Source organism: Oxyura jamaicensis, chromosome 3 (genome assembly GCF_011077185.1).
Source record: "Oxyura jamaicensis isolate SHBP4307 breed ruddy duck chromosome 3, BPBGC_Ojam_1.0, whole genome shotgun sequence".
NCBI lineage: Eukaryota > Metazoa > Chordata > Aves > Anseriformes > Anatidae > Oxyura > Oxyura jamaicensis.
Window position 1 is genome coordinate 28,620,183 of NC_048895.1, and position 25,858 is coordinate 28,646,040.

General features: G+C 47.1%; 1 protein-coding gene and 1 long non-coding RNA gene across 4 annotated transcripts in view; both read right to left on the reverse strand.

The window, feature by feature from the left end:
* The window catches only part of LOC118164241, a 57,407-nt gene that overhangs the window by 17,001 nt on the left and 14,548 nt on the right, over positions 1 to 25,858 (reverse strand). For all 3 annotated transcript variants that reach the window (XM_035321652.1, XM_035321651.1, XM_035321653.1), the window contains exons 2-3: positions 22,661 to 22,736; positions 20,920 to 21,410 (exon numbers count right to left, since the gene is read on the reverse strand). In XM_035321652.1, coding sequence (XP_035177543.1) covers positions 20,920 to 21,410; positions 22,661 to 22,736 — 567 coding nt within the window. The remainder of the gene's footprint in view (positions 1 to 20,919; positions 21,411 to 22,660; positions 22,737 to 25,858) is intronic.
* LOC118164242 lies at positions 275 to 4,579 on the reverse strand. The gene is made up of 2 exons (XR_004749388.1): positions 2,363 to 4,579; positions 275 to 1,694 (listed from the first exon to the last, which is right to left on the reverse strand). It is a non-coding gene; the product is annotated as an uncharacterized LOC118164242 (long non-coding RNA).

Below are 25,858 nucleotides of genomic sequence, written 5' to 3' on the forward strand. Positions count from 1 at the left end.
GTCTGCCTTGGAAGCACAGTCTGTCCTGTCAGCGCAGCCCCAAGGCACCTTACCTGAAAGGACACCAACAGGTCTTTGCACAAACCAGGTAGGAGGAGACACAGGGAACTGCTGGGCTGAACTAACCCAAGCCTGTGCTGTCCAGCTGAGCAAGTAATTCTCTCACAATTCCTATAAAAACACGGTGCTCTATTCCCAGCTATGCTGCAAGGCAGTTACTGTGAGGATGGTGTTTACCAGGAGGTTACTGCCCTTTTTTAAGTCCCCTTGCAACCACTCAGTGGAAAGACCAAGGAGCACGAAGAACCTGGTGGGGCTGACAAACTACAGGGTGCTGGGAAGGGCAATATGAAGAGTTGTGAGGCCTTGCAAAGTTTTGTTCTCTCTGTAAGCTTTTCTTCTAAACTGGCTGAACCCTGATGGACGGAGGAACGAGGCTGTGACACTGCATTCCACAAGGCCTCAGCAGCACCACAGGATCCCCTGCCCGAAGGGGAGAAGTACACACCTCCCAGTCCAACCCAGCAGGGCCCAAAACCTACCCAGGTCCCATCCGCAGATCCCGAGGACTCCATCAGGGTGCCACAAAACACAGTTTCCCCAACTACAAATTAACAGAGGCAGCAAGACCTTCAATGTGTTCACCCTGGCCTCTTATTAAGACAAATAAGGAGGAACAACAGAGACAGCAATTACAGCTGTGCAGCTACCTTTAGAGAAGATGACAAAGACTGACTGAAAAGTTTGAACTAGCCGTGGGTGGATGACAAGCTGCCAGACTCCACCAGGAGGAATTCAAGTGCTCAGCTGTATCCTAAGATCTACGCTTCTGGCAGAAAATGGAGGTGCTCTTTTCACTGATGCTGTCATGAGGATCTTTAATCATATAAGGATCTTAATGCTATTTGCTACGGCTCAAAGAGGTTGCATTGTGTAGCAGGAGCACAATATCCTACCTAACAATTTGTGTGAGTTAATCGTGATCTCTGGTGTGCCTCCTGACGGACTCGGGAGTAAAATCAAAACATGACATCCTTGCATGTGCAGGCTGTAAACATGGAACACAAGCCTCAGCAGAGAAGGCCCTCTGGAACAGACAGGTGCTCTTGCATCCACTTAAACTGGAAGCATGACAAGACCACTTGTGCTGCACTCCTCCAGCATCACTGCAAAGGTCCAAGAGTGTCAAAAAGACACAACAGCAGGAGGAACAGAAGGGACAGAGAACAAGCGAGCCACATGATCCTGCAGCTGAGAATGAATAAATAGGCGGCCAGTTATTGAGTGTTATTCTATCTAATCAAATTGCTTCCACCTCACTTGTAGCCACACGCTCTCTGCACCTAGCATAGCAAAGCCATGCTTTACAGACAGTAAACCAAGCATCTTTGTAGGGTTTTCCAACCCTTGGTTTTCCCTTTTGTCTCCAAACCTGAGCACAGACTTTTGGATGAGGAAACAGCAATGCTGTGGAGCCTAGCAACAGCTGGGGACTTTTCACGGCAGCCTCTCCTCACCCTCCCTCTGGAGACCTCCACACGACAAGCCAGCCACGAGATACAGCAACTCGTTAACTCCTATTTGCATAGATGCAGGTAGAGATGAAGTAACATCACTTTGGCTACATGACTTGCAGTAGCCTAAAGCTGGGGGGACCAGCCTGTAACAAAGGTGGCACATTCAGTTTAGTAGCCCTGTGTACTAGGTCTGGCTGGGATGTTAACTTTCCCTGCAGCAGCCCATACAGTGCTGCGCTCTGCACTTGTAGCTAGAACAGCAGTGGTATCACACCAGTGTTGTGTCTGCTGCTGAGAAGTGCTGGCACAGCATCAGGACTCTCTGACCCTCCTAGGGGGTGGGCAAAAAACTGAGAAAGAAACATCAGCAGGGCAGCTGACCTAAACCAACCAAAGGGATCTTCCATACCATCTGATGTCACACTCAGCAATAAAAGGTGGAAGAAGGAAGAAGAGGGGAGGGGTGGGCTCTCGTTGTGAAAACGTCTGTCCTCCCCCCAAACGCCGGCTACATGCGTTGAGGCCCTGCTTCAAGGATGCGGTCAAGCATCGCTCATTTGTGGGAAGTAGAGAGTAATTTCTTTCCTCTGCACTTCACATAGCCTTTACTTGTTTCGTTTTGTTATTCCCTTTCCCCCTCCCTCTTCCCCTTTCCCCTTTTTCCCTTTAGTTGGATTGTTTAATTAATAATATTTCCTTAATAGTATTTTTTCTCTTTAATTAAATTATCCTTATCTCAACCCCTGAATTGTTCTTTCCTTTACTTTGTCCCCTCCTCATCTGAGGAGGGGGAGTGAGAAAGTGGTTGTGGTGTTCAGCTGCCTAGCACGGCAAAACCACCACACCTGGGATTATTCCTAACTACTAGGCCAATCCGGAAATGTAGTTTTATTTCCTCGTGTTATTTTTCAAGAGCTACAGCAAGGAGAAGAGCAGAGATTTGCTGAAGGTCATGGAGAATATTAGTAGCAGAGCTGAGAACAAACGGTAGGGTTTGGTTTCTGAGTCTCTTTCTTCCACCTGCAGAAAAGGAAATGGAAGAAGGAGAGGCAGCGCCTGTGCTCAGCCTCCCCATTTCAATTAAAAAGTCCCTCCCGCTGGTCTCAAACAGAACCATTGGCATCAGAGCTGAGACCTACAACTTGGGAGCACTATTATTTACATGACGGAAAGTTTATTTTACGATCTGCTGTGGCTTCTACTTAAAAGGAGGAAATTACATGACTAAGGAAATATGGAAAATCTTTTTGAGGGCACATAGGTTATGCCTCACTCTAAAAATACAGCGAAATTGGAACATTTTAGGGTTAAACTCCCAGAAAACAGCAGAATCGGTTCAGGCTAAGAACCCTCCCACCAATCCCACCTCCTGTTACACAAATGCTCTCTGCTCAACCACCAGTGACTCCCTCCCTCTTGAACCTGTGTCTAAAATAAAGTTGCAGGGATTGGAAGTGATCATTTAGAGGCTTGCATATTTACTGAGTAACACACTAACGAACTGCTGAACTGGTAGCTTTGCGGCACAACACTGCCACATCAAAATACCACACTGACAGCAGAGATGAAACACCACCCCTGCCCCTTCTCAGAGCAAAGCCCTCTTATTCAGCCTCACTTCGGGAAAAATCTCCAATTAGGCAGCAGTGCTTGAAGTCCTCTAACACTGATTTGAGCAGTTCTGAACCTAACCCAGACAGTAAGTGCTGCATGCATATATTTGCTTACAGACACAAGCTACTGTGTCATCAAGAGGACTGTAATATATATTAACAGACAAAATATAGGTATTCTTAAGGCAAGGTCATTCTAGGAATAGCGTAACTCTCAAGAAGGATGAATTTATATCACACTACTGTGGTTCCAAAATAAATATTTAAAACTCTGACAACGAGTTCAAAGGCAGGCATCACAGCTTAATTTTCAAATATTTAAGAGTTTGGACAATCTCTTGAATCACTGTACAGTGCAAAGTATCAGCTCATATATTAATAAACACCCTTCATCTTACATCTGCTTTTTATATGTGCATTTCTGTTTTTATAAGGGTTTCATTTTCACCACCTCCACAGGACAAAGCAACAGTTCCATTGCCTGCTGTTTTTATTGTTATTATTAATTTAACCTTATCATCTGATTGTAGGCTTAAACTAAAGGAACTGTATACAGCTGGATGCATCTTAAATGTTAATATTTTTCACAAACAGGTTTGGCTGATGCGGTGCAAGAGCACATAGGAACTTCCAGTTTAGTTTAAACCATCAGCTAATTTACATTAAATCAGCACACTAAATTTTGAGTCACCACCCCTGGAGGTCTTCAAGAAACACAGATTTAGAACTTAGTAGCATGGTTTAGTTGTGGTCTTTCGTGCTAGGTTAAAGGTTGGACAAGATGATCTTTGAGGTCCTTCCCAACCTGAATGATTCTATGAAATGCTACATACAGATACACAACCATCTCGTTCCAACTTAAGGATTTTGCAGAAGTTTTCACTCGTTTAATGAAAAAGATTTCAAAATAATAATATTAAAATAAGCCTGTGTTCATTAGATGTGCTGTAACTTTACTCAAAACCCAGTTTGTAGAAGAACATCCCAGCAGGACAACAGCTGTGCCTTTCTTTAGTTTTGCTGATGACCATCCACAGAAGGACTGGTACACTTTGACTGAAAGGTATGGATGTCTGTCACTTGTTGTCATTTTAAAGCTCTTGGCAGCATACAAAGTTTTAAGCAGACTAAATAATTTTTTTTTAAAAAAAAAAGTCTCCTCAGTTCTCCCACTCGCTTTGCTTCGATGCTGTTAACACTACTAGCCAGCTTCCCAGTGTCCCCAGTCTTCCAGGAAAAACAAGGCAGTTGAAGTTTGAGCATCTATCACAAAAAATAAACAGAGATGATGTGGCTTTGTTTGCAAAAAGAACTGAAAGAGGAAGCACTACAAAGCGCCAGGAAACATTACAACGTAAAGAGAAATTGCACTCCTTAGGGCACAGCAGAAGGCTGAGGTAAAGGGAACACGGGAAGAAAGAAACCATGCCCAGTGATGCAATGTCCAAACACACACACACACACACACACACAAAAAAAAAAAAAATGAACCACCTTCTGGGTCTGGCCCCTGCCTGCTGTGGCTGAGGCAGGAAGAGTTTGCAGAGGGGTAAGGCACAGGGCAGGGACGTGGGGGGCTGAGGAGGCCAGGCCCGGCACAAAATGGCTGCTGTGCAGCACCCCTGCTCCAGTCCCACCTCCGTCCTACCCTATGGCACGGGACAGCCGGCCCAGAGGGCCACAGAGGCAGGAGGCCCCTGAATTACAGGAAGGGCATGGGCTAGGAGCAAGCAAAAGGCTTTTTAAGCTATTTTATAGGCTGATGATGGACTTTTTATTTAAATTCCTTGGCACTGAGCAGTGCTGCTAGGAGATGAGCATCACCTCAGAGCTCTGTGGTATGAAAGCTGTAAAGAGGAAGGGTAGGTCACCAGCTCTTCTCTACTGCTGTGCAGCTGAAGCAGCTCCAGCTGGCCCTAAACCCCAGCCAGGCTCAGCAAGCAGGAACCACAAGGACAGGCAGGCACACCCAGGTGCACCCATCACCAACTAGCCACCTCTGAGCCAAGAGATCAGGACTCAGGCTCTCAGACACACATGGCTTTATAACTGGAAGAGAAACAAGGGGGGGGTCAGGCCTTCCCAGCCATCACCCGAGATTGCTCTGCACATGCATCACACCCTGTGCAGCTCTCAGCAAGGGATGCCCAGTCCCAGGGCATTGCCCACAGGTGCGAGGCTGCCACCCGACATGTCCACACACCCAGTCCCTGCATCAGGAGGCTCCATTTCAGCCACAGCCTTAAATCACAATTATCATGTCAGAGGCCAGATGCTGCTCCACCAGAAGTCAAACAGCCTCATGACACTCTAAAATACAAGTTGTTTCAACTGGTTTGGCCAACAGTCTCTTCCTACAAAAAGGAACCCAAGCATCCAAAGACTGTAAGCTGTGGTGATACCATGGAATATCCTGAAAAGCCTTATTTTTTTTTAGAGTTATTTCTATCTTCTATTCCATCAAATTAGTCACTCAAGTTGTTGGTGTTTTTTTTTGTTTTGTTTTGTTTTTTGTTTTTTTTCCACATTTATCCTCAATCCATCTGAAACCCTTTCAAAACATTAACACATGTAATCTCTGAACACTGTCATAAAAGGCCCTCATCTTTATCAGACAGAGGAGCCCAGCAAGTACTGTGAACCCAACACCTCTATTTTAGTGTAAAATAGTCCTGCTTAGTGCCTCTGGACAGGGCAGCAGAGGAAATGCTGATTAGTAAGTGACCACTAAGAATAAATTCAAATAATAAATAAAGCAGATGAGACCTTCCAAAAACGTGTACTGTAGGTACTTGCCTGGGATCATATGCTCAGCAAACAGTGGACCATGAAAGCCACAACAAAATGACTTCTGTGGTCACAAAATCCCCTCCAACATGATGTCATTAGTCACCCCATTGTGAGCATTACTGGGAGGGGTCTGGCTGTCACTACTAAGAGAGAGGGGTGAAAACCACCAGCAAATACGAAATGGCCCTGAACCACAGGTTGGTTTTAACTGCAGGAACAGCAAGTCTTCCCACAAGGGATCACCCTCTGAACAAGAGCAAGCCAGTCAAATCTAAATCACAGAAGACACACAGGTGATTGCAGCAAAGTGGCACCTGGATCCTGGGCCTGGTCAGTGCCCACTACAGAAGAGTTTGAGCCAAAGCCTGGCCAGCAAGGTCTGCCACCTGGAAGAGCATCCAAATTCCCACCACTCCCAAGGCCTAGAAAGCAGATAACATTATTGAGCTTACAAGATGCTATTTGAAGCTCTCCCTAAATATCACACTGGAGCCACAGCTAATGCAAACACAGCTACCTACTTACACAGTTACTGTCTAGGCAAACAGACTTACCGCCTGTCTGTAAGTGACTGGTTTTCTACTGTTCCTTGGTCATCTTTGTGGCGTCCTATTTCCAGATATGCTCTGGATCTGTACAGAAGCCCTGTCTCCCTAGACACAGATCAACAGGCCAGATTTGCCCTGGCACTTTTACCACTAGCCCTTTGATTTGAATTTGGGGATGGGGGAACTGAACACTCTGTATGGAGCGTCTCTGGCTCAGCTGCCACTTCCCCTGCTGGTCTGGCAGAGTCCAAGTCTGCTGATCTGCAGGGTACATCAGATGGCTCATCTATTCATTCCTCGCCAATCCCAAATCCCTTGCTGAGCTTTCTTTGAGGCCTGAAAAAAATGCAGAACTCCATTTGTTCAGGAAATGGACCTGACTGAAAACACCAGCACCTGTGGAGTAACAAAAATAAAAAGAAGGGGCAGGATTCATTAATTCCCTATCACTCATCTGCACATGCCAAAGTCACCAGAGTTCAAATGCTGGGCTCACTTGAGCTGAGGAAGGGAGGAGGGGTGCAAAGGGAGAGGGGGCTCTGGTTTCACAGCTGGCAGGCATGGAAGCAGCTCCTGAGAAAAAGCTCACAAGGATTTCAATTCAGGGTTGCCAACGTGACCATTTTGTCCCTTCATTCTTGGCCTTGGCTCCAAAGCTGTCCACAGGGAATGTCCAGCCTAGTCTAACATATCATCTGATGTCTCTATAGTTTGTCTCACTTTTGTAGTTCCAGCTTGCGAAGCCTTGGCTTGGACGTGACTCCAAAGCCCTCCTTCCCCATGGGCTTTTGCCATGGGCAGAACAAGGGCAGAAGGCACTCTGCCTCCTGCTGCTTTATCTGGCAGCAGTGCACAGGAGACAGCAGTGCCAGGGGCTCGGGAAGGCAGCCCCAGACCTCTCTGCTGCTCTCTGCTTAACACCCTGTCTCCTGAGTGCACCAAGAAGGGGTTAAGACATCAGCACAAGTCAGGCAATAGAGTAAACAGTTTCCTCTAAGCAGGAGGACACAGAGGAGGCTCTGAAAGTCAGGCAGCTGTATACCCTGGGAAAGAAGAAAAAAAAAAAAAAAAAATCAGTGAAAGGTACAGACTTGTCAGCTGTGACATTACAGGGACACAAAGAGGAAGAGAATTCACAGATGGTTGCTTCAAGCCCAAAGGACACAGACACTAGCAGAGCGTGTCCCGGATGACCCTGCCACCACCCTCTGCTAGCTGCAAAGACTGCGAGACGCTCCGAAGGCTCTGTGGTTTCACAGGCCAGCCATGGGGCCTCATGCATACCAGACAGACAGAGAACAGCCCGGACATCTGGGACATCAGGCTTCCAGAAGAGTGCATGCTCGCACAGGTTCTGCCCGGCAGAGGAAAGCATAGCTGTAACGCATGGGCAGTAAAAGAAAAAATAAAAATAAACAGCTCACAATTGTTTCAGGTCTCTAGATTTTTAAGATAATTTATGTTTTTAGAGACAACCTGAATATTTTTGATGGTGAGATCAAGTATCTATGCTTAAAAGGATAAATTCTTAACCCTGAATGCCTGTTTGCTAGCCCCAAAACCTACCTTAAAGAGTACAGATAGCAAAAAGAACTTTTCAGGAGGCATTAAAAAACAAAAACAAAAAACTATACAGTACCTGTCTCTAATTCACTACAGAAAGACATTCAATGGAGATCAATAGCTTTATCTGGGCAGAACCTGGAATAAGCACCTTTTCTGTGGATTCTTAGAAGGCTGGCCTTGGTGGAGCTTCTCAAAATAAGACAACATGGGATATACTCTGTGCACTAAATCACTTAAAGGATTTTTCAGTAGCACGGAAGGCACACACAGCTTGTTCTTTACAATGGAAACCTCCAAAGGTGACTTAGAATTGCCTGGTATCATCTCTGAAGCTGAGTGCAGCAAAGGATGCACCCCTCAGGAACCCCTGCCTCGGGTTCAAGCTGCTGGGAGCACTCACAAAGGCAACTTGAAACAGAAAATATACAAGGTTGTATCTTCAGACAAGAACTTGGATGTGTGGACAGTGGAGAAATTTTGAACAAGCCAAATGCTGACTGACTGCATAAATAGCTCTGGGAAGCCAAAACAAGCCTGTCTCAAAGAAACAAATAAGCAAACATCCCAAGCCATGGGGCTTGGGCTCCACAGAGTCTGAACATAGGGTACAGTCACACTTCTTCCTCTCCCAAGACACACACACGTCGTGTCTGCACAGCCCTGCAGCACATTTCAGCATCTTCTCCTTTCACATGACTATGCCTATCTGTGAGATCCCATTTGTTTCCAAGGGCACATGAAAATAATTTTACGTAAGTTGTACATTAGAAATTACAGGCCTAAGAATGATTAACAGACCAGAGACTTTTTTTTTTTTTGCCTTTGTATAAAATATCCAGGAAGTGGTAATAGCAGAGCATTAATAACCACAACAAGAATGATGAGGTGGCCCAACCATTCCCACCTTCTCCACTCTACCAGCTACTTGTCCCCGCTGAACCTCACACACAGCAGTGAGGAGGGAACATGCTGAAGTGGCTGGCCAGCTAATAGGATAAAGGCCTCTTACTCCAGGGAGCTAATCCACTTATACAGCATGTAATTAACCACTGTGCTCAGAGGCCATTCTCCCCATGCCCATGACCTGAGCCAGGTCCCAAGGCAGAGGTGCCTGTCCGCACCTGCCCTGCAGCATGGGGCCTGTGGTGTTGTCTGTGGGACGAAGCTCAGAGCTTGTGGTGGAGTTTGATCCACCAGCTCTGAAAGGGCTGGCCTAGACCTGTATCCACACGAGCAGCAAGGATTTCAGAGGAGACCATGTCCCTGCCCAGTGCTTTGTCCTTCCTTCTAGGTAGGTAAATGGCTCCTTTCAGGGCTGGTGATGAAGGCTGGACTGTTGCAACTACCTTGTTGCAACCCCTTTGTCGACATCCTCATGACTGCACATGGCTCAGGATGACACAGAAACCCTTCTGATGTGAGGAGCAAGCAGAACTTTCCATGAACACTTCAATGCACTGAGCTTCAGCATCTCCCTTTGTCCACAGGTGCCAGCACAGGAGACACATCACTCCTGCCAACTTTTCGAACTTCCCCTGTGCAAAAGCAGTGACGTGCCAGCCCAGAGCCAGAAGCAGGCCACTACACTTCTGAGCAGGTATCAGCAGAGCACAGCCACCCTTAGAGCTGCACCCATTAAGAAATAGGTGGAGAACTGTGGACGTTACATATTCCTCTCCACTGTCTGCATCAAAATCCACTTTCCAAACACTTGGAAATAAATCCTCAACTTAATAGCCTGTAAGCTACATACTGGAGTCTGTATGACATATGCCACTGCTCATGACCACACACATCAATTTTAACACAAAAATAATTCTCTACTTCCTTTTTCCCCAATCGTCATGCTTATGGAATGGTCACATCCTAGGACCACGAGGGCTCTTTCACCCACCACACTGCAGAAGAGCAAAAGTTCAGATCATCTCATTAAAAGATGAAAGAGCAGACCTGGATGTCTCAAGGCCAAGTTCATGACAATCCTCTGTGGAGAGAAAGGTTGATAATAAAAGTGAGAATTTATACCACATTTATATGAATAGTTTTGAGGGTCTTTGAGTGACTGGGATGCTTGCATCTGGAAAGCAAATGAACCAGTGTCTCAACTCAGCACTTTTTTATACAGTGGACAAAGCAACACAGAAAAGTCTCAAAGTTGCAGCAGTAGTTACTGCTGCTTTCCCACCAGCAGCCACATCACGAGATAACAATCTGATTTTTTCAGCTTCTTGTGGTTTACCGTTTCACCCCTCTCTATGGTCTTTCCATAGGATGTTCAGTGTAACTGCCCATAGCAAAAGAGGCTGCAAAACATAGACAAGAAAAATTAGCATGTCAAGAACAGCTTTCTCACATTGTTGTAACAGTCACAGATTTGAGAAGAGTATTAGGTATATAAATAAGAGATACAAGAATACTAAAAAGATGCCATGCTACAAGTATCTCTGTTTGATCTAAGTATATTTTCCAAGAGCACCACTTCCACTGCTCACAATTACACTTACTCCTCTAACACCACTCAGAAAGTAACAGAGCTGGATATGCCACTCAGGGAACGACAGGAAATTATATTAAGTTGAAAACAACAAGTTAAAAGCTTCATTTTACAGTGCATCAAATTCAGAACCACAATGAAAATGCATGTACCACAACCACTATGCTATTTCAACCAGAGCTCTGAACAAAGCACCGCAGCTTAGGTTTCAAGACTTTCATTAAGGTATGTTCAATGCAGAGCCTTATCATCTAAGCAGGTACACCATGTTCTTGTGTGAGGCTCATCTGTTTTTCCTGTACAAACAACAGCAGCAGCAGACTTTCCTGAACAAACCCAGTGGTATTCGCTGACCTGTGGTGGTTTCCCCAGCAGCAAACCCCATCCCCTGTAATTTAACACGTACAGACTTAGAGCAGTAAGAAAAGCACACATCAGACTGGCTGCGCTTTAGGGATATTTCTGCTTATAACAGGAACTATACAGATTCCCTAGCAATGAATTTTGGAAAATGCTTTGTTAAAATGTTCTTCATTTCTTAATTTGTGTTACCCCCACACAGCATCATGCCAGAGCCTGTAGGAGTGTCTGACGAGCCTGTGAAGCAATATGCAAGACAGGCAATTTTTAAACTCTCCACAGGTAGGCAAAAGACTTATCTATGATGTCAAAAATGAGCATGCCTACAGTAGTTGCAAAGTGACTTGTGAAATAACTCAGAGTTTCATCCTCTATATAATTGCTCAACCTAGTTTTTCCACAATAAAATTTAAGGTGATATTATACCTTGCAAGGCTATGGGAGGATTTTCAAACACAAGCATATTTTTAGAAATAAAAATAAATTTTCTGTCCTAGCATAGACATGACCACAGACTTCTCATTTACGTTAAGTTTCTAACACTCTAGAGAATCCTGAGTTTTGCAAATTCATTCGTATGGAAAGTTTTTTAAATGAGCAAGCAAAGTCCAACAGAAGATTGAAAAAGATCGTTTTCAGTTAAGAAAAACAGCAGACTTAATAGGGTTTATTTCACGTATCTTAAATTGGGCTTTTTTAATTGTGGTCCCCAGGACACCTATGCTTTTCAAACCTTGCATTTAGGAAAAAAAACGTAGTTGTACGTTTCCAGTTGGGGCCCGAGTTCTCTGACTTATCGATCATCGTTTCCTCAAAGTCAATCACAACTCAACTGGCAGTGCGTGTCTGGGAACACAACTCTGGAGAAGGGCAAAGAGTTTTTGGAGAAGGACAGAGAGTTTCAGAGGTTCGCCCACACTGGTTTAACACTCTTTCCATTTACATGAGAAGTAGACGACTCTGTTGAGTGCCTCCTCCTGCGAGATGAGCTATGGACCAATGCCCACAACTCCCATCGACATCAACAGGCTTACAGAAAGGGAGAGCAGAGCCCAGCAGCGCGGTTCTCATGTGAGCCAACAATAGAGAGGCTATTCAGAGTTAAGGCAGAAAATCAGAGCTCAACCCCAGCCCATGCCAAGGACAGCTGTGTTGTTGACAGCCAGGCTGGCTATTCTACCACGCCAAAGCTCTCCTCAAAAAACAGTATTTCCTAGAGTGTTTGCTCTAGTCACGCACTTGGCCTTAAAAGCTCGGCCAGCGTCTGCCCACTGAACACTAATGGCTGCTGTGGTTTCAAGTCTCAGACATGCTCCGGGACAAGCTGCCTGCCTTCGGTCTGTGGTAGCAAAGCCCGAGCACAAAAGCTGGGCATTATCAGTTAATCTGCGCCATCACGAGACCGCTCTGCTTCTGCCATGTCCAAACCCACCCCACCACCTCCTCCTTCCCTCCCACCCGCAGGCCCCACCAGGAGATGGCAGGGTGCGAGTTGCACACCTGCATCACCACCTCTCCAACACCGGTGCCTGAGGAAAGCTGGACGAGGAACGTGGCCTAACTTCAGAGATACAGGGCTACACAGTGCCAGGGAAAAACAAGCTCTCGCTTCCCATGTCTTGCTACCATCACTTCCATGTAGAGCTTTGAACAAGCCTCTTCCAGGCTGCTTTTGAAACAGTAGCAGTCCCTGTTACTTCGTGGATGCTGCATGGTCACTGGTATAAGTGCTTAAGCTATTCAACACTAGCTGTTGTAGCTGGGGAGGAACAAAGGAAGAGGCCTAACCCGTTCCTTCCACTCATTTCTGTTTCTTAATCTATATAACAATGTCAGGAAAGTGGTCAGAAAACTGACACCACCACCACGTGCTCTCTGGACTACACCAGGAATTGGCTCCAAACAGCTATTTACTCTTCCCCATCTCCTCAAGCTCATCTCACCCATCCTCTCAAGAAGTTAACTGTAAGGCTTTCTCCTTTTCGGAGGTTGTTGCCACAAGCCAGAGATGTATCCTGTCACGCCTGAGGAGAGACCCATTCATCCGCAGACCAAACACAACAGGGGCAGTTACAGCATATGGCAAAGCCGCCTGCAGACTCCTTCCCTCCCCAGGCGATGATGAGATATTTGTATCACAATGAGCCACATGCTGAGGGAGGAGCGGGGAGGGAGAGGTATCGGGCCAACAAAACAGCCACATTGGGACCCAACCCAGGCACTCCTTCTAGCCCAGACACACCAAGGATGAGGGAGAGGAGGATAATCCTGCTCTGTTCTAAGACAGTGCTGTAGAGAAGGTCCTGACCTTCACTTACAGGCAACATCTATTAACTGGTCTTGCTGAAAAGTACAAACAGGTTGCAGCAAAACTTCTTAATCCGCCAGGCCCTTAAGGCTACTTGGGCTGAATTCAGAGAGAGGGAGGGAGAGCACGCCAGCATTATCCTTCTGCGCTGTACTGTGTCAAAACAAGAAACAAAACATCCTTTGGAAAACGTTCTTCAAAAAGGGCCCGCAGCAGGCAACACGCAAGAGACAGCACAGATACACGCCAAAAGGATGGCCACCCTTGGGTGCCCAGCCCCGAGCCCACCCTGCAGTAGTCACCCACCCCACCTCACACCACATTTTGACCCGCTGTGTTGCTGCTGTAGTGAGGGTCTGCAGGTTTTGCTGAGGGGTGTTCTCTGGGGCCTGCTGGCAGCCCACCACCACCTACCACACTGCCTGTAGATGTGGGGCACTGGGCTCTGCCTCCTGCTGGTTCTGGAGGCATTACTCTCAGGAGTGCTTTGAGGGAAACAAAAATGATACAGGTCAGGAGCCCAACCTTGTCCGTTCACGTGCAGAGATTCTGGCGGACACTTTCAGATGGGAGCACCTTCTGGTTTTGCTTTTGTTGTTTTTGCTCAGAGGTGTCATGTTCAGGTTCATTTTAGTAAGGAAACACCGCCTCTTTTTCACCTGCTGAGCTAGTGCACCTCTCCCAGTTACCCCAGGATGGCCCACCAGACTCCCTTGCCCCAGTTCGCTCCCTCCAGGCCCACCTACCCCTCAGGGTCACACCAGTAGCTGAGGCCTCACATTAGCATCACCAGCATTGCCCAGAACATCTCCCTGAGTCACATCCCAAGGACACATGCCAGTGGTGCCCATATGCCCATTTGATCTCTCCCTGGTCTGCAGCCAAAGAAACAGCTCTAGCCTAATACCTTCTTACCAAGCTTTAGAGCTTAGAGAGAAAAGGAAGACAGCATGGTTGGGAAGATAGCCAGCAAGCCTGCCAATCTAAATGGCAAGACGTTGGCTTTAACCTTGGGCTCATAATTTACTGCCTCTGGTGCCAGGTGCTGTTATTGTCCCTTTGGGAACCTTAATACAAAAAAGAAAAGACACTATAGTTGTTTCTACCCATTCCTATCCTCCTCTTCCTCCTCCTATCCCACAGATCTCTCTTCAATATATTCTCCCAGACTTCAGCCACATCTAATTCCCTTTTCTTATCCTCTGTTGCCTCATCAAAGCTCTCTAGCATATTCCAAATCGCTCTGACCGATCCAGTAACCACACTCTCAAGATCCAAAGAGCACCTCCAGGAGCCATGTTTCAGATGTTTCAACAGATGTTCTTGCTCCTGGCTCGTGCTTGGACACAGCCCAGACAGTTCCTAGGCCATGTGGTAGTCCAGATAGCTATATTCACCAACATGCTGGCTTCCAGGAGGAGATGACGAAGTTACATGGCTAGATACCTAGGGAAAAAGAGATAGGTGAGTACTTCCAGGCAGAAGCACCCATACACTGGTTACTCATCCATCTCCCTCTTGAACTGTTGCCCCTTTGCATGTGTTGCAAAACCAGATCAAAAAAGCACTCAGGCAAAACAAGGAAGGGATTAAGGGAGAACAGCAGCAATGTTTTGCCCTAGGAATGGACAAGCCAACACAGTGCGACACTGTGCTGGAAGATGTCCAAGGAGAGATGTGTGATCAGAATGGCAGTCTGCTACCAGCACACCTGAAACATGAAGGATGTGAAGGGCTTCAAAGATGATCAGGGAGCTGGAGAGAAGTGCTGTGGGGAAAGGTGGAGAGAGATGGGACTGTTTTAGCATGGAGAAGGCTCAGGTATCAAAGTCTACAAATACCTGAAGGGTACAAAGGAGACAGAGCCAGGCTCTTCTCGGTGCCCAGTGCCAGGACAAAAAGCAATGGGTTCAAACAGAAACACGTGAACATCAGAAAACACTTTTTTTTTTTTTTTTTTTTACTATGAGCGTGACAAAGCACTGATACAGGTTGCCAAGAGGTCGTGCAGTCATCCTGGGATAGCTGTCTGGACATGGTCCTGGACAACTGCTGGAACAGGAAGGTTGGACAAGAGGACCTCCGGAGGTCCCTTCAAACCCCAGCCATCCCATGAGATTGCTCTAACCTTCTAACCTGATGCATGGTGAAAGCTTAGGAGTAGGACTGGGTGAGCCCACCTGGCTTGCCCTTGGCTTTTAGAAGCAGCCACCATGACAGCGGGTGAACTTCAGCCTTACCATCAGTGAAGTGAAGACATCACTCACCTCCTTCGGGAACGGAAAGAAAACCATTACCTTTTCTAGGAAGCAGCTAGGCTAAACTCCAGGTGAGTTACTCTCTATTCTGCTCTGAATCATCCAGCCCTGGCAGCACACTGGCACTTCCATTACAGCATGTTTTCGCAGGGATTAGATAGAATTAACCATCCAGAGCACACTCAGGGATGCACAGCAAGAGACAAAGATATCTGCTGCCTGGCAGAGGCACAATTCTTCAGGCAGGGTGGGGTTCCCCATGCCTTCCCCTTGCTTCCCAGACCAGTGTGTTCGCAGAAGGCACCCTTCCTTCCTTCCCTTCTGCAGACATCGGACTGCAGATGCCTTCATCAGCAAACCAGACGTCAGCTGGGGGGCACTGAGCCAAAGCATCCTTACAACAGACGTCAAAACAGAAGAGAACATCTCCTCACCTCCTTCAAACAGCAAAGAACGAGACACCCCTGCTGTGCCCCGCTGCCCATTGTGGTACACATCCCGAGTCCCAGAGACTCCTGCCACAGAACTATATCCTAGAGCAGTCTGATACATTTTTTTGTCCCCTAACTTTCCCATGCTAGGATTGCCTTGCAGCACAGCATTTGTTTCACAGGCTACTTCATTACCAAATACTGGCAGGGGTGAGACAGACGGGGGCTTTGGTGCCGAAGGAACAGCAGCTGCTGAGTGTTTTGGAGGGTAAAAATAAAAGCAAACTTGCAAGAGGTTACCAGAAGCTGGACTTCTCACTCTGTAATGGTGCAACCCGTTTCTGCAACAGTTTCCTTACTACGTTGCTTCAGCAGGCAAACTGCTGCGCTGAGGGACGAAGAACTGCTGCGGCCCAGCTGTTCCAACCTGGGGTGGACAAGTGCTGGCACTGGGCCCCAGAGGAACGGGTGTAAGCCATTACGTAGGGCACCGCCACCGAGCTCTGTTCGGTCATTCTGGAGAGCGAGGCCCAGCACGGAGGGAGAGACAGAAGCACCAGCAGCGCCAGCACTGGGTTTTCCGGCATCCCCCGAGCAGCAAGAGGCGAGCTCAGGAGAGCGAACAGATGATAACAATTTTCAGTAACTGACAAGGGCTGGATTCAAACAGGAGGCCAAGAGGTGAAAAGGACTCACAAGCTCACACGTTCTCTGTCTGGAAGCTATTTGTCAAGTCCCCAAGAGGCAGGCAAGGGCAAAGCCCAGCTGTGCTAAGGATCTGAAATTTCACCCTGGATGTGTTACCAGCCCAAAGCCCAAGTACCAGGGCTCACACGCTGGTCCTTGCTCTCACCTTGCTCTCCCTAGCAGGGTGAAAGCCCACAGCCTGCTTTCCTGTAGCCTCTGTGTGACTAGTATCAGGCTTTTGGTGCTGATCGCCCAGCCAGACCCAGTCCAACCAAAATGCTGATATTTAAGCATTCAGTAGAAGAACTGTTGGGCTTGATATTACAGCTAAGCCCTGATCAGAGCTCACGCTGCCCCAGGCCACCAGCATCAAGCCAAGACAAAGTTTTCATCGCCCATCAAGCACTGGCACTACTCACCTACCAAAACAGTACAGCGTCTGCAGTGAGAAATCCACATGCTAGTACAGGGTATGTTCTCTTCTGTGCTGGCCCTTTTCATCCTAGGGTCTCAAAGCATTTTCAATGATGCATTAAGCCTCTGTTAGACAATGGATGCTTGATAATATCTACTCATGCATGCAGTTAAATCATAACGAAAGTTTCACTTGCTCAGTACTACCTGATCATCTCATAGCATAGTGTACCCAGGTATGCAGACTCTGTTTTGTGTTTTAAGGTGATGCTTTCCCTACCAGCAACCTGCCCACAGATAAACGAGGACAACTTAGGTTTCTCTTCCTGCCAACCCAAAGCTGCCCTCCTTAGATTATGATCTCCCTCCCTGCACACGCTGCACTGAGATCTATTTTCACCTGCTTGGAAAGTCAAAGGAGCTCCAGCAAGCCGTGCTAAAGCACACAGGAGGAAAGGCCCTTTGCTTCCTCTCTATCCCCTTACACAGCATGTCAAGAACAATTAATCTCATCCCCTGGAACAAGCTCAGCAGCTCCAAGTAGCCTTTGCAATCCCCCGGACTTCCTCACACCTCTGCCCATCCCCGTGCACCCTGGTGCCTCCACCTCAAGCCACCGACAGATTTCCCTGCTCTCCTTGACCTCATGAATCAGCACTGCCAAAAGAAGCCAGATCTGCCCACATTAGCAGGGTGCCAGTCTTTCTGAGGCACACACGGCCTTCACTAAATGGCAACTGGCTGGCAGCAGGACCTGTGTGTAACGAGGTTGCCGTCCAATGCCCGCAACCAAGGGGCAGCTGGGAGAGGGCATTCACTGCAGCAACACGGGCGTCCGCACGAGCCAGGGCGTTTCAGCCCAATTAAGGGAAAGAAAAAGACTTCTAAGCTAATTTTCCAGTCCTTTGGAGAAGTGAAGAAAAACATGCATTGAATTCCCCTTGCTCGGCCTCAATAGGAAAGAGGCTGAGTGGCCAGCTGACCAGCTAGGGTGGGACACAGGCCCGGCAATTGCCCAAACTGATGGATGGGGCAGAAAAGGGCAGGATGGCACTGGTCTGTGAAGCTGGAAACACATGGCCTGGCACCTACCCAGCAAGGGGCTTTTCAAACCTGCTCCTGTGCAGTCTCTCCCGTTGAGGGAAGCTGAACTGTAAGGTCCGGATGATGGAGATTTCCATTTATCCACAGGTCATGGAGGTAGAAGGACAGCGATACCCTAACCCCTTAAATGCACTCAGACTACCCCCCAACCATCTTTTCTCTCCCAGATGTGCTCCCCTGCCTTTCCAAAAGGCATCAGATCACCGGAGCACAAGAAGGCATTTGGACAACACATGGCACCAATCCCTGGTCTTCCCACAGAAGCTGCCTTGCTTGTTCAACCCTAAGAATAGCTGAAGCACCCCAACACAGAGCTGCTCCACACCACAAGCCTCTGGACCAATCTTCTATCACCACCCAACAAAAACAGCACAACTTGAGACAAAGGCAAAGCACTCACCATCTTTTCACCCACCCTCATGGAACCCTAGCATGTGCACAGAAGTATCTACTTGTCTGAGAACATTATTTGCTTCTAAAACTAATTAATCTTGCCTGACACTGTGTAATCTGTCAGCTCCAGGGAGCCACAGGAATGCAAAGTAAGGCTCAGGGACGAGAGTGGCGACCACATCTGCTGCTCAGAAAGGTTCCTATCTGATCAACTGTATCAGCTGTATTCTTGTGGGCAAGCACGTGAGATAGCAGGGATACAAATCACAAAGCAAGAACGGCTTGATACTCGGGGCCCAGATGGAGCCTCCGAGCAGCCCGTTAGTATTATCATTGCTCATTTGCATTGTTTTCATGACTAAAACCACATGCTGCCCAGACAGTTAAAAGAGGCATTTTTGTTGGAGCACGAAGACAGATCATTAAAGAAACGTCCTGCTCCTGTTTCACAGGTGGGGAGTAGAGATACTGAGCAAGACTTGCCCGGTTTCATATAAGGGTTCTGTGGCAGAACTCAAAACCAAAACCAGATTTCACATCACTGTCTTAAGAAACAAGTCGACAGAAGTCCGAATCTACAACACTTCTCTCATTATTTTCACAGCAAAAACAAGCACAGGTGGCAAGCGAAGACTTGCAGTGAATGAGACTTGATATTTCTGCCCTGATCTAGAATCATAAAGCCTCAGGATCACACCAGCTGAAAATTAACCAATTTAAAAAGAAAAAAATAATACAAATAACCAGACTGTTACAAAATTCAGGCTGCATCTCACCTTGCATGGGTTCTCCCACAATAATGCCCCCTCAAAACTGTACATTTCTAACATCAAAAATCATTAGCTTAATATCCTTTATTTAAAATAGGGATTCCACATCCTAGAAGTGGGAATGACATCTACAATAAAAACGTTATTAAAGAGAGAAAGACTAGATTTCAACTCCTTTTGGAAAAAAAAAAAAAAAATCATTGCTACAATTAACTCAGAATCCTAGAGATTAGAGAACAAACCAGAAAGCAAGTCATCCTTACAAGGTTTCCCAGAAAAAACACAACAGTTTGGAGGCTCATTCAAATCAGCCTCTAACCTGCCCAGCATTTGTCCTTTGCCAGCACACTCCCAGACACGCTGCCGAAGGGGACTAAGGGCAGAGCAGGTAGGTGCTACCCCCAAAACCCAAATCAGAAAACACCTGGGCAGAAAGAAGTATTTCTCCATTCACTCACACGCACTCTGAAAAATAGGCTGGGCACAGGCTCTTCAGCTTTTTTTGTCTCCTCTCATTAGAATGAGAAACTAATTAAAATCTGTCGGTATCTGTGGCAGATCTGGGTGATGTGAAATGCAAGACTGGGCCTTTTCAATGTTCTGGGAGCAGAGACTTGGCAAGAAGGTATGAGAGGGCGATGAAGAAAACTGTACTGAAAACAGAATTGTGTGGTGTGTATTCATGGTATGCATGCTGCCAGCAGGGCTGAGAACAGGCGGCTATGTAACGAGGAAACTGAGGGGTCTTACAGACCTTGGGAAAGAAATACCTAGCCCTTTCTTTTTTTGTGGGTCCATCTCATAGGCTTAAAGGAGGCATTCTTCATGGGGATAAAACCAGTACATCCAACCAACCAGGGGCAGCAAAATTCTTCCCTAGTGAGAGCAAACTCAGAACTGAAAATAACTGTCTTTAACTTACTGCAGTTTACCAGGGGCAGCAGACGTCTGCAGATACTCTTTCAAACTGATGCTCTACCAGTGCAAGAAGGAAAACAAATAATGAAGATCAAGCTGCAATACTAACTCTGCAGCAACACCTTCCAAAAGAGCAGCACCAGACGAGCACTGCACAGGCCAGCCCACCCCCCTGTACCAGGCATGCCCTGTGTACCTTCCTCAGCACAGCTGGGGCTAACTCCTGGCACAATGTGCCTCAGTCCCAGCCCCCTAGAGAAGTCCTGCAAAACCAAGAGCAACTGCATCTGGAGTGAACCGTCTGCATTTGCAAAGTGTTAGGAATATAAAAAGCACAGTTTTACATGGCTTAAAACTCCCAGGGAGCAGGAAAGGCCCAGGCCCAAGGATGTCAAGAAACTCAGGTATCTATCATCAAATCCACGTCTACTTTCACCACACAGGCATTTCTTTATACAGCCCTGAGCAATTAGTTCATTCTGGAGTAAGTGGTACAGGTCAGCTCGTGGCACCAAAAGTAACCTGCCTGAAGTGATCTCCAGCGGTTTTGGTCCTGTGTCACACAGTGAACTGGACACTGTGGGTGTCCAGTTCACTCCTAATGAGTAGCAAGAGCATCAGTTACACCTCTGAAGTCACAATCACAAGAAGCAATCCTCTGAATGTACTGAACCCTGCCTCTGCAGTGCTTTTCCATCTTTGCTTCTCTCAAGTGATGCTGCTTTCCTCCTGTCACGTTCTGCCTTACCTGCTGCATTTTTTCCAGGTCAAGGCTGGGCCTGCGGACCTTATCCCCATATCCTTGCCGATGTCTCTTACACGGCATGACTTGCTCAAGGCCTGCCCCAACGCTTGTGAAGATTAAAGGTCTGGAGGCTGGGTTGCGCACCAGAGGCTGGAGTCTCTTGGGAGGGGAGGCACTGAACAGCACGGGGCTCGGGCTGGCATGCAGGCCATCAGCCTGCTCTGCCACTGGCCGGAAGGACATGGCGCACAAGTTCTTCACTTCTTCGTCACTGGAGGAGGTGTTGTTGCTGTCACTGCAGCAGGCAAGCCTGCTGACCTGGGACCACTTCCTCTTCTCAGCAGCGAACTCTCGGTTGATGCGCTCCAGCTCCTCTTCTGAGCTGTGGCGATCCAGGCTGGCATGGAAAAGCGCCCGCACCTTGCAGCATGGGTTCTCCTGATTCTGGAGCTGGTTGGTGGCCAGAGGGGTCAACGTACAGTTCCTTCTTCTCTCTGGTGGGAAGAAGAGACAGAGGAATGACAGAGTGTATCTGCATCCCATGGCATAAACCAGGCCTGATTTCTCCTGACTCATTTTCTTGACTTCCTTCCAAGCAAACTTCTGAGCTGTTTTCCACATTTTCTTCCACATAAGAAGTGCCCCTGCTGAATGCTTCCCCCTGAAAGTTGCCAGATCTTTGGTAAGTCCTTATTGCTAAACGCCTGCTTGTAAGTTGTCAACTGGAAACCTAGCTGCACAGCAAGGACGTAGACCTGCTGCCCACCTCTGCCCCCAAAGGGGGAGAGGACATGATCTTACAAACATGTTATTAGGCATTTACCTCTTGCTAGAAACACTGAATTCTAGTGACCAGTTCTCAGGGCAGAGGAATCACGTAAGTTGTATTACTACCAGCAGCACTTCTGTAGCTCAAATAGGAGAGATCTGGCTTCTGGAGACCAAAGTCCTCTTCTTATTACAAAGCTTGCCGTATAAAAGAGCCTGCCTTCAGCCATAACCTGGGACTGCTTTACCTGTTCTGCTCAACTCTTTCTGGGGTAAGCAGGACTTTGAATTTTGACAGGACATGTCCTACGGGTCAGGAATCTGACTTCTCCTGCCCTTGCATAAGATCCCCCTGAATTTGTGATAAACTGTGATAAAACTCAGGCCATGTACAAACAGCAGACATGTAGCATAACTCAGCAGATACATTTACTACAGATTTCATCTACAGCTCTAACCTGCTTCATACCATGTCCAAAACCTCCCTTCTATCAAAGATCCCCAGCTAGATTCAACAACAGAGCTACCCAACACCCGTGGTACAGGAGGTAGAAAGGGCGCTAACTAGACAAGTGAATCCAGGGGGATGGGAAAAAGGAAGATCAAGACTTGAACTGACAAGGAAGATGAAGCTTTGAACAAAGATGATGCAGATGCACATGCATGGAACAGAAGATACATTTGTACTCGAGCTCTGCTGCTGACCTGACTGGAGAGCTTGACTGCCCCGTATCTGCAGTACTGGCAGCTTAGCATGAGGTTAATGATATCTATCTCTGGTAGGGAAAGTGTGAGTGCAGTATCCGATTCCACCAGCTTCTCCCTGAGACGTCCTAAAAACTTTTAGGTGCCTGACTTAATGTATCTGGTAGGGGTATAGTGGGGACTGTGAAGGAGGCACTTGCAAGAACCCAAGCGAAAAGCAAAATGCACTTCAGCTGTAGCATCCCAGGACCCTCCTATCTTGTCCCTTTACCTCTGTCGATCTGAACAAGTTCCTGGTTCTCTCCCTCAGAGTCGTCGCTGTCCTCATCACTTGGGGGGTAGGAGATCTAGGGGGCAAGGAGAAAGAAAAGGCTTCATCATGAACGCTGAACACTGCCCTGCTGCTGCGTGATCCACTTCCCCCTCCTGCCCCTCTCATATCCTGCAGGCATCCCCCCATCTAACCGCACACACCCAGCCCCAGATCCTCCCTGCATGCACATCCTCATCTCCCAACCTCAAACTCCCATCACATCCTCTTACTTGCAGCAACACAAAACACACAGCCTACCACTATTTCCACCTCGCTGCACCACCAACTCTTTCCCAAGCACAACGAACGTACCCTGCTCTCAGCTCCCCAGATACCCAGCTTATAACCACCATGGCCTACCACATCCACATCACGAGGACAACTGAATCTCCAAAACCCACCTCTGAAGAAAAAAAAGACACATCCTGTCAACAGCACTATCATTGTGTAAGGCACCCATAAATGGATGTGGCATGTTAACTCTAGCCATCTCATGCATGCACCCACAATTCCCCCTTGAAGATGCATGCCTAAGCCACCAGCGAACAGACATCTTGCTTTCCTACAGCATGACTGAAGAATGTAATAGAAATAAAAGAGCGCAAACAATAACATTATGGTCTCCCTGCCACCGCCAGTTCTTACAGCTCCACTGAACAGCCTTAAATATTTGCTCCAAGAGAAATGGCACCTCATGGATTTTGTCTGTCAGGGATTTTCAGAAACATCTGCACTGGGTCAGCCAATGGATGTGAGCACGGCACTTACTGCATACCCAAATACCACTTACTCCAAACACTTCCTAACAGTAACTAAACTCGGTAGCTACCTCTTGAGAAGGATTGAGAGATCTGAATATAAGTTTTTGCAGAAACTCAGCAGGAGATGGCTCTACGTAGAGGAAGCCCTACCTACCTTGTTCCCAAAGTGACTTTTGTTCTGCTGCATGCAGCATACCTGGACGTTATTACACCAGACCAAAACTCCGAGCTACACAGCTCACTATGTGGCTCTAGCAGTACCAAAACTGGATGAGTCAAAGGAAAATGCAATACTTCAAAAGAAACACTTACAGGAGACAGTTCTGGAATAACACAGTCACTGCAAAGATGAGCTTTGCTATCCCTTACACCTTTTTATCTGGAATAACAAACATCCCCATCATTCTTAGCTTTGTCCAAGTCTTGCAAGTTATTTGCCCACAACAGTATCCAGTGGCAATAGGTTTCAAAAGATTACACGCTGTGTTTCCATTTTAAAAGTGTTTGATGTGCTGTGCTTGACTTTTATAGAAGGTGAGGCAGCAAGCAACCATTACCCTGATACGGACCCATTTCCTCTCCACCAGTGTTCCTAGGGAAACGTCCTTGGAGCGTTTCAGCCTCCCAGACACCCAAAAGAGCAGCTATGCTTAACTAGGTGCCTGTGACTGAAAGTCACACAGAGCTGATGCAGAGAAATAGCAGGAACAGCAGAGGAACACTGATACTAAACTTAACACCATGAAGTCAACCCACCTACTTTGTCACCATCCCCCAGGTTTATTTATTAAACCCCCAAAGAAGTCTGTTGCCACCTTTTTCTTTTTTCTTTTTTTTTTTAGAGCTACCTTACACCCTTCCATTTTTACACTGCCCTTTAAGATGCCAGAAAATATATTCCCACATTGCTGGTGTTTAAGCAACTTTTTCAGTTATCAAATCACAAATGGGGAAAGAGCCCCAGCTTTACCCCCATTTCTAATATTCTTGAAGTAAACGCAGGGGGCGGTTTTTCCACCGCAACTACAATTTTCTTGTATGTACTCACAAGTTATTTAACAAAGGCAGCTGGTGCTGAGGAGCACTGCCAAACTAACAGACCTCTAGCTGTCCCCAGAACAGGTATAATACCCGGCCTGTGCCATGGTAGCTCACGGGGGCAGCTGACACCGAGGTGCCATTGTGCTGGCTGCTGGACAGTGGCCTCATCTTCAGTGCAAAAGCTCGGGCTCCAACTCTAGCCTGAGAGGTACTGACCTCAGCTCGTGGCTCGCTTCCATGTGAAGACAAGACAACAGCAGCAGCATTAGGACACCGCAGGATTTTCAGTGAGGTTTAAGGTCCCTACGTGGGAAACCTCCCAGCTCTGTTTTTTGCACCGTGTAAGTGTTGATGCACGGCGTGGCACTGCTTCCCAAAAAGAGGCAGGGACACCTGGCACGTACAGTTCAAAGAGCTACCGCACAACATCGCTGGCTTGAGATGATTAAAATAGGAGCTGGATTTAAGTCAATGACTGACGTTTTGAAGGTCTTTGTGTCTACTGGTCCCGAACTTACTAAACACTCAGTCCTTCCCGTACAAGTGCAACTTAGCTGGCCCCAATCTCGTCATGGATAATTAGTCTTCGCTAAGTTCTCCCCAGTCGCACAGGCTGCCCAAAACTAAAGCCCTCCGAGTTGCCTTGAACACTACCCTAGAGGCTTTGCCCAGAGCACCTGCAAGGGAGAAGAAGCCCTCTTACAAAGAAGAAGAAACTGAGACTGTGGATTCGGTCCCACCATATATAGCAAAGAAATTAAAGTGGTAGGACAATACAAAAGGCTTCACGGAAAAAAGGGCTCCCACAACCTTGCTAATCAACCTTTTGATGGTAGCCATGGAAAAAGCAAGTTGCAGTTGGTTACAGGAGCAGGTGCTTATGAGCAACATATCAAGTGCTTTTCAGAATCAATGCAATTAGACACATCTATTCAGCCGCTCTTCCTGGTACCCATCTTTTCTCGCAGAAGAACATCACACCAATAGCACATTTCTCATTACACTCAGACTTGATTTCTTTTCTTATTCCTATGGGTTTATTATACCCTTGTTCTAGAATACCCATTGGCTTTCATTATATACATCACAGGCTAACTGCAAAAGAGCCCTAAAATCCATCAACCGTGGAGCTTATGCATGAATGAAGCAAAAGGATGACAAGACTCAGAAGTCACATTGCCTCTGATGTCCCATGACCTGCACTGCCTTTCAAAAGTCCTCTCATTTCTAATTTTGTGTGGGTTACATACATGCAAATACCCCCCTGCTCGGTCCTCACATCCTCCAACCAGAAATATCATCCCACCCCATACTTCATTTAGCAAGGTTTTCTATTTTAGCATTGCTATGTTAT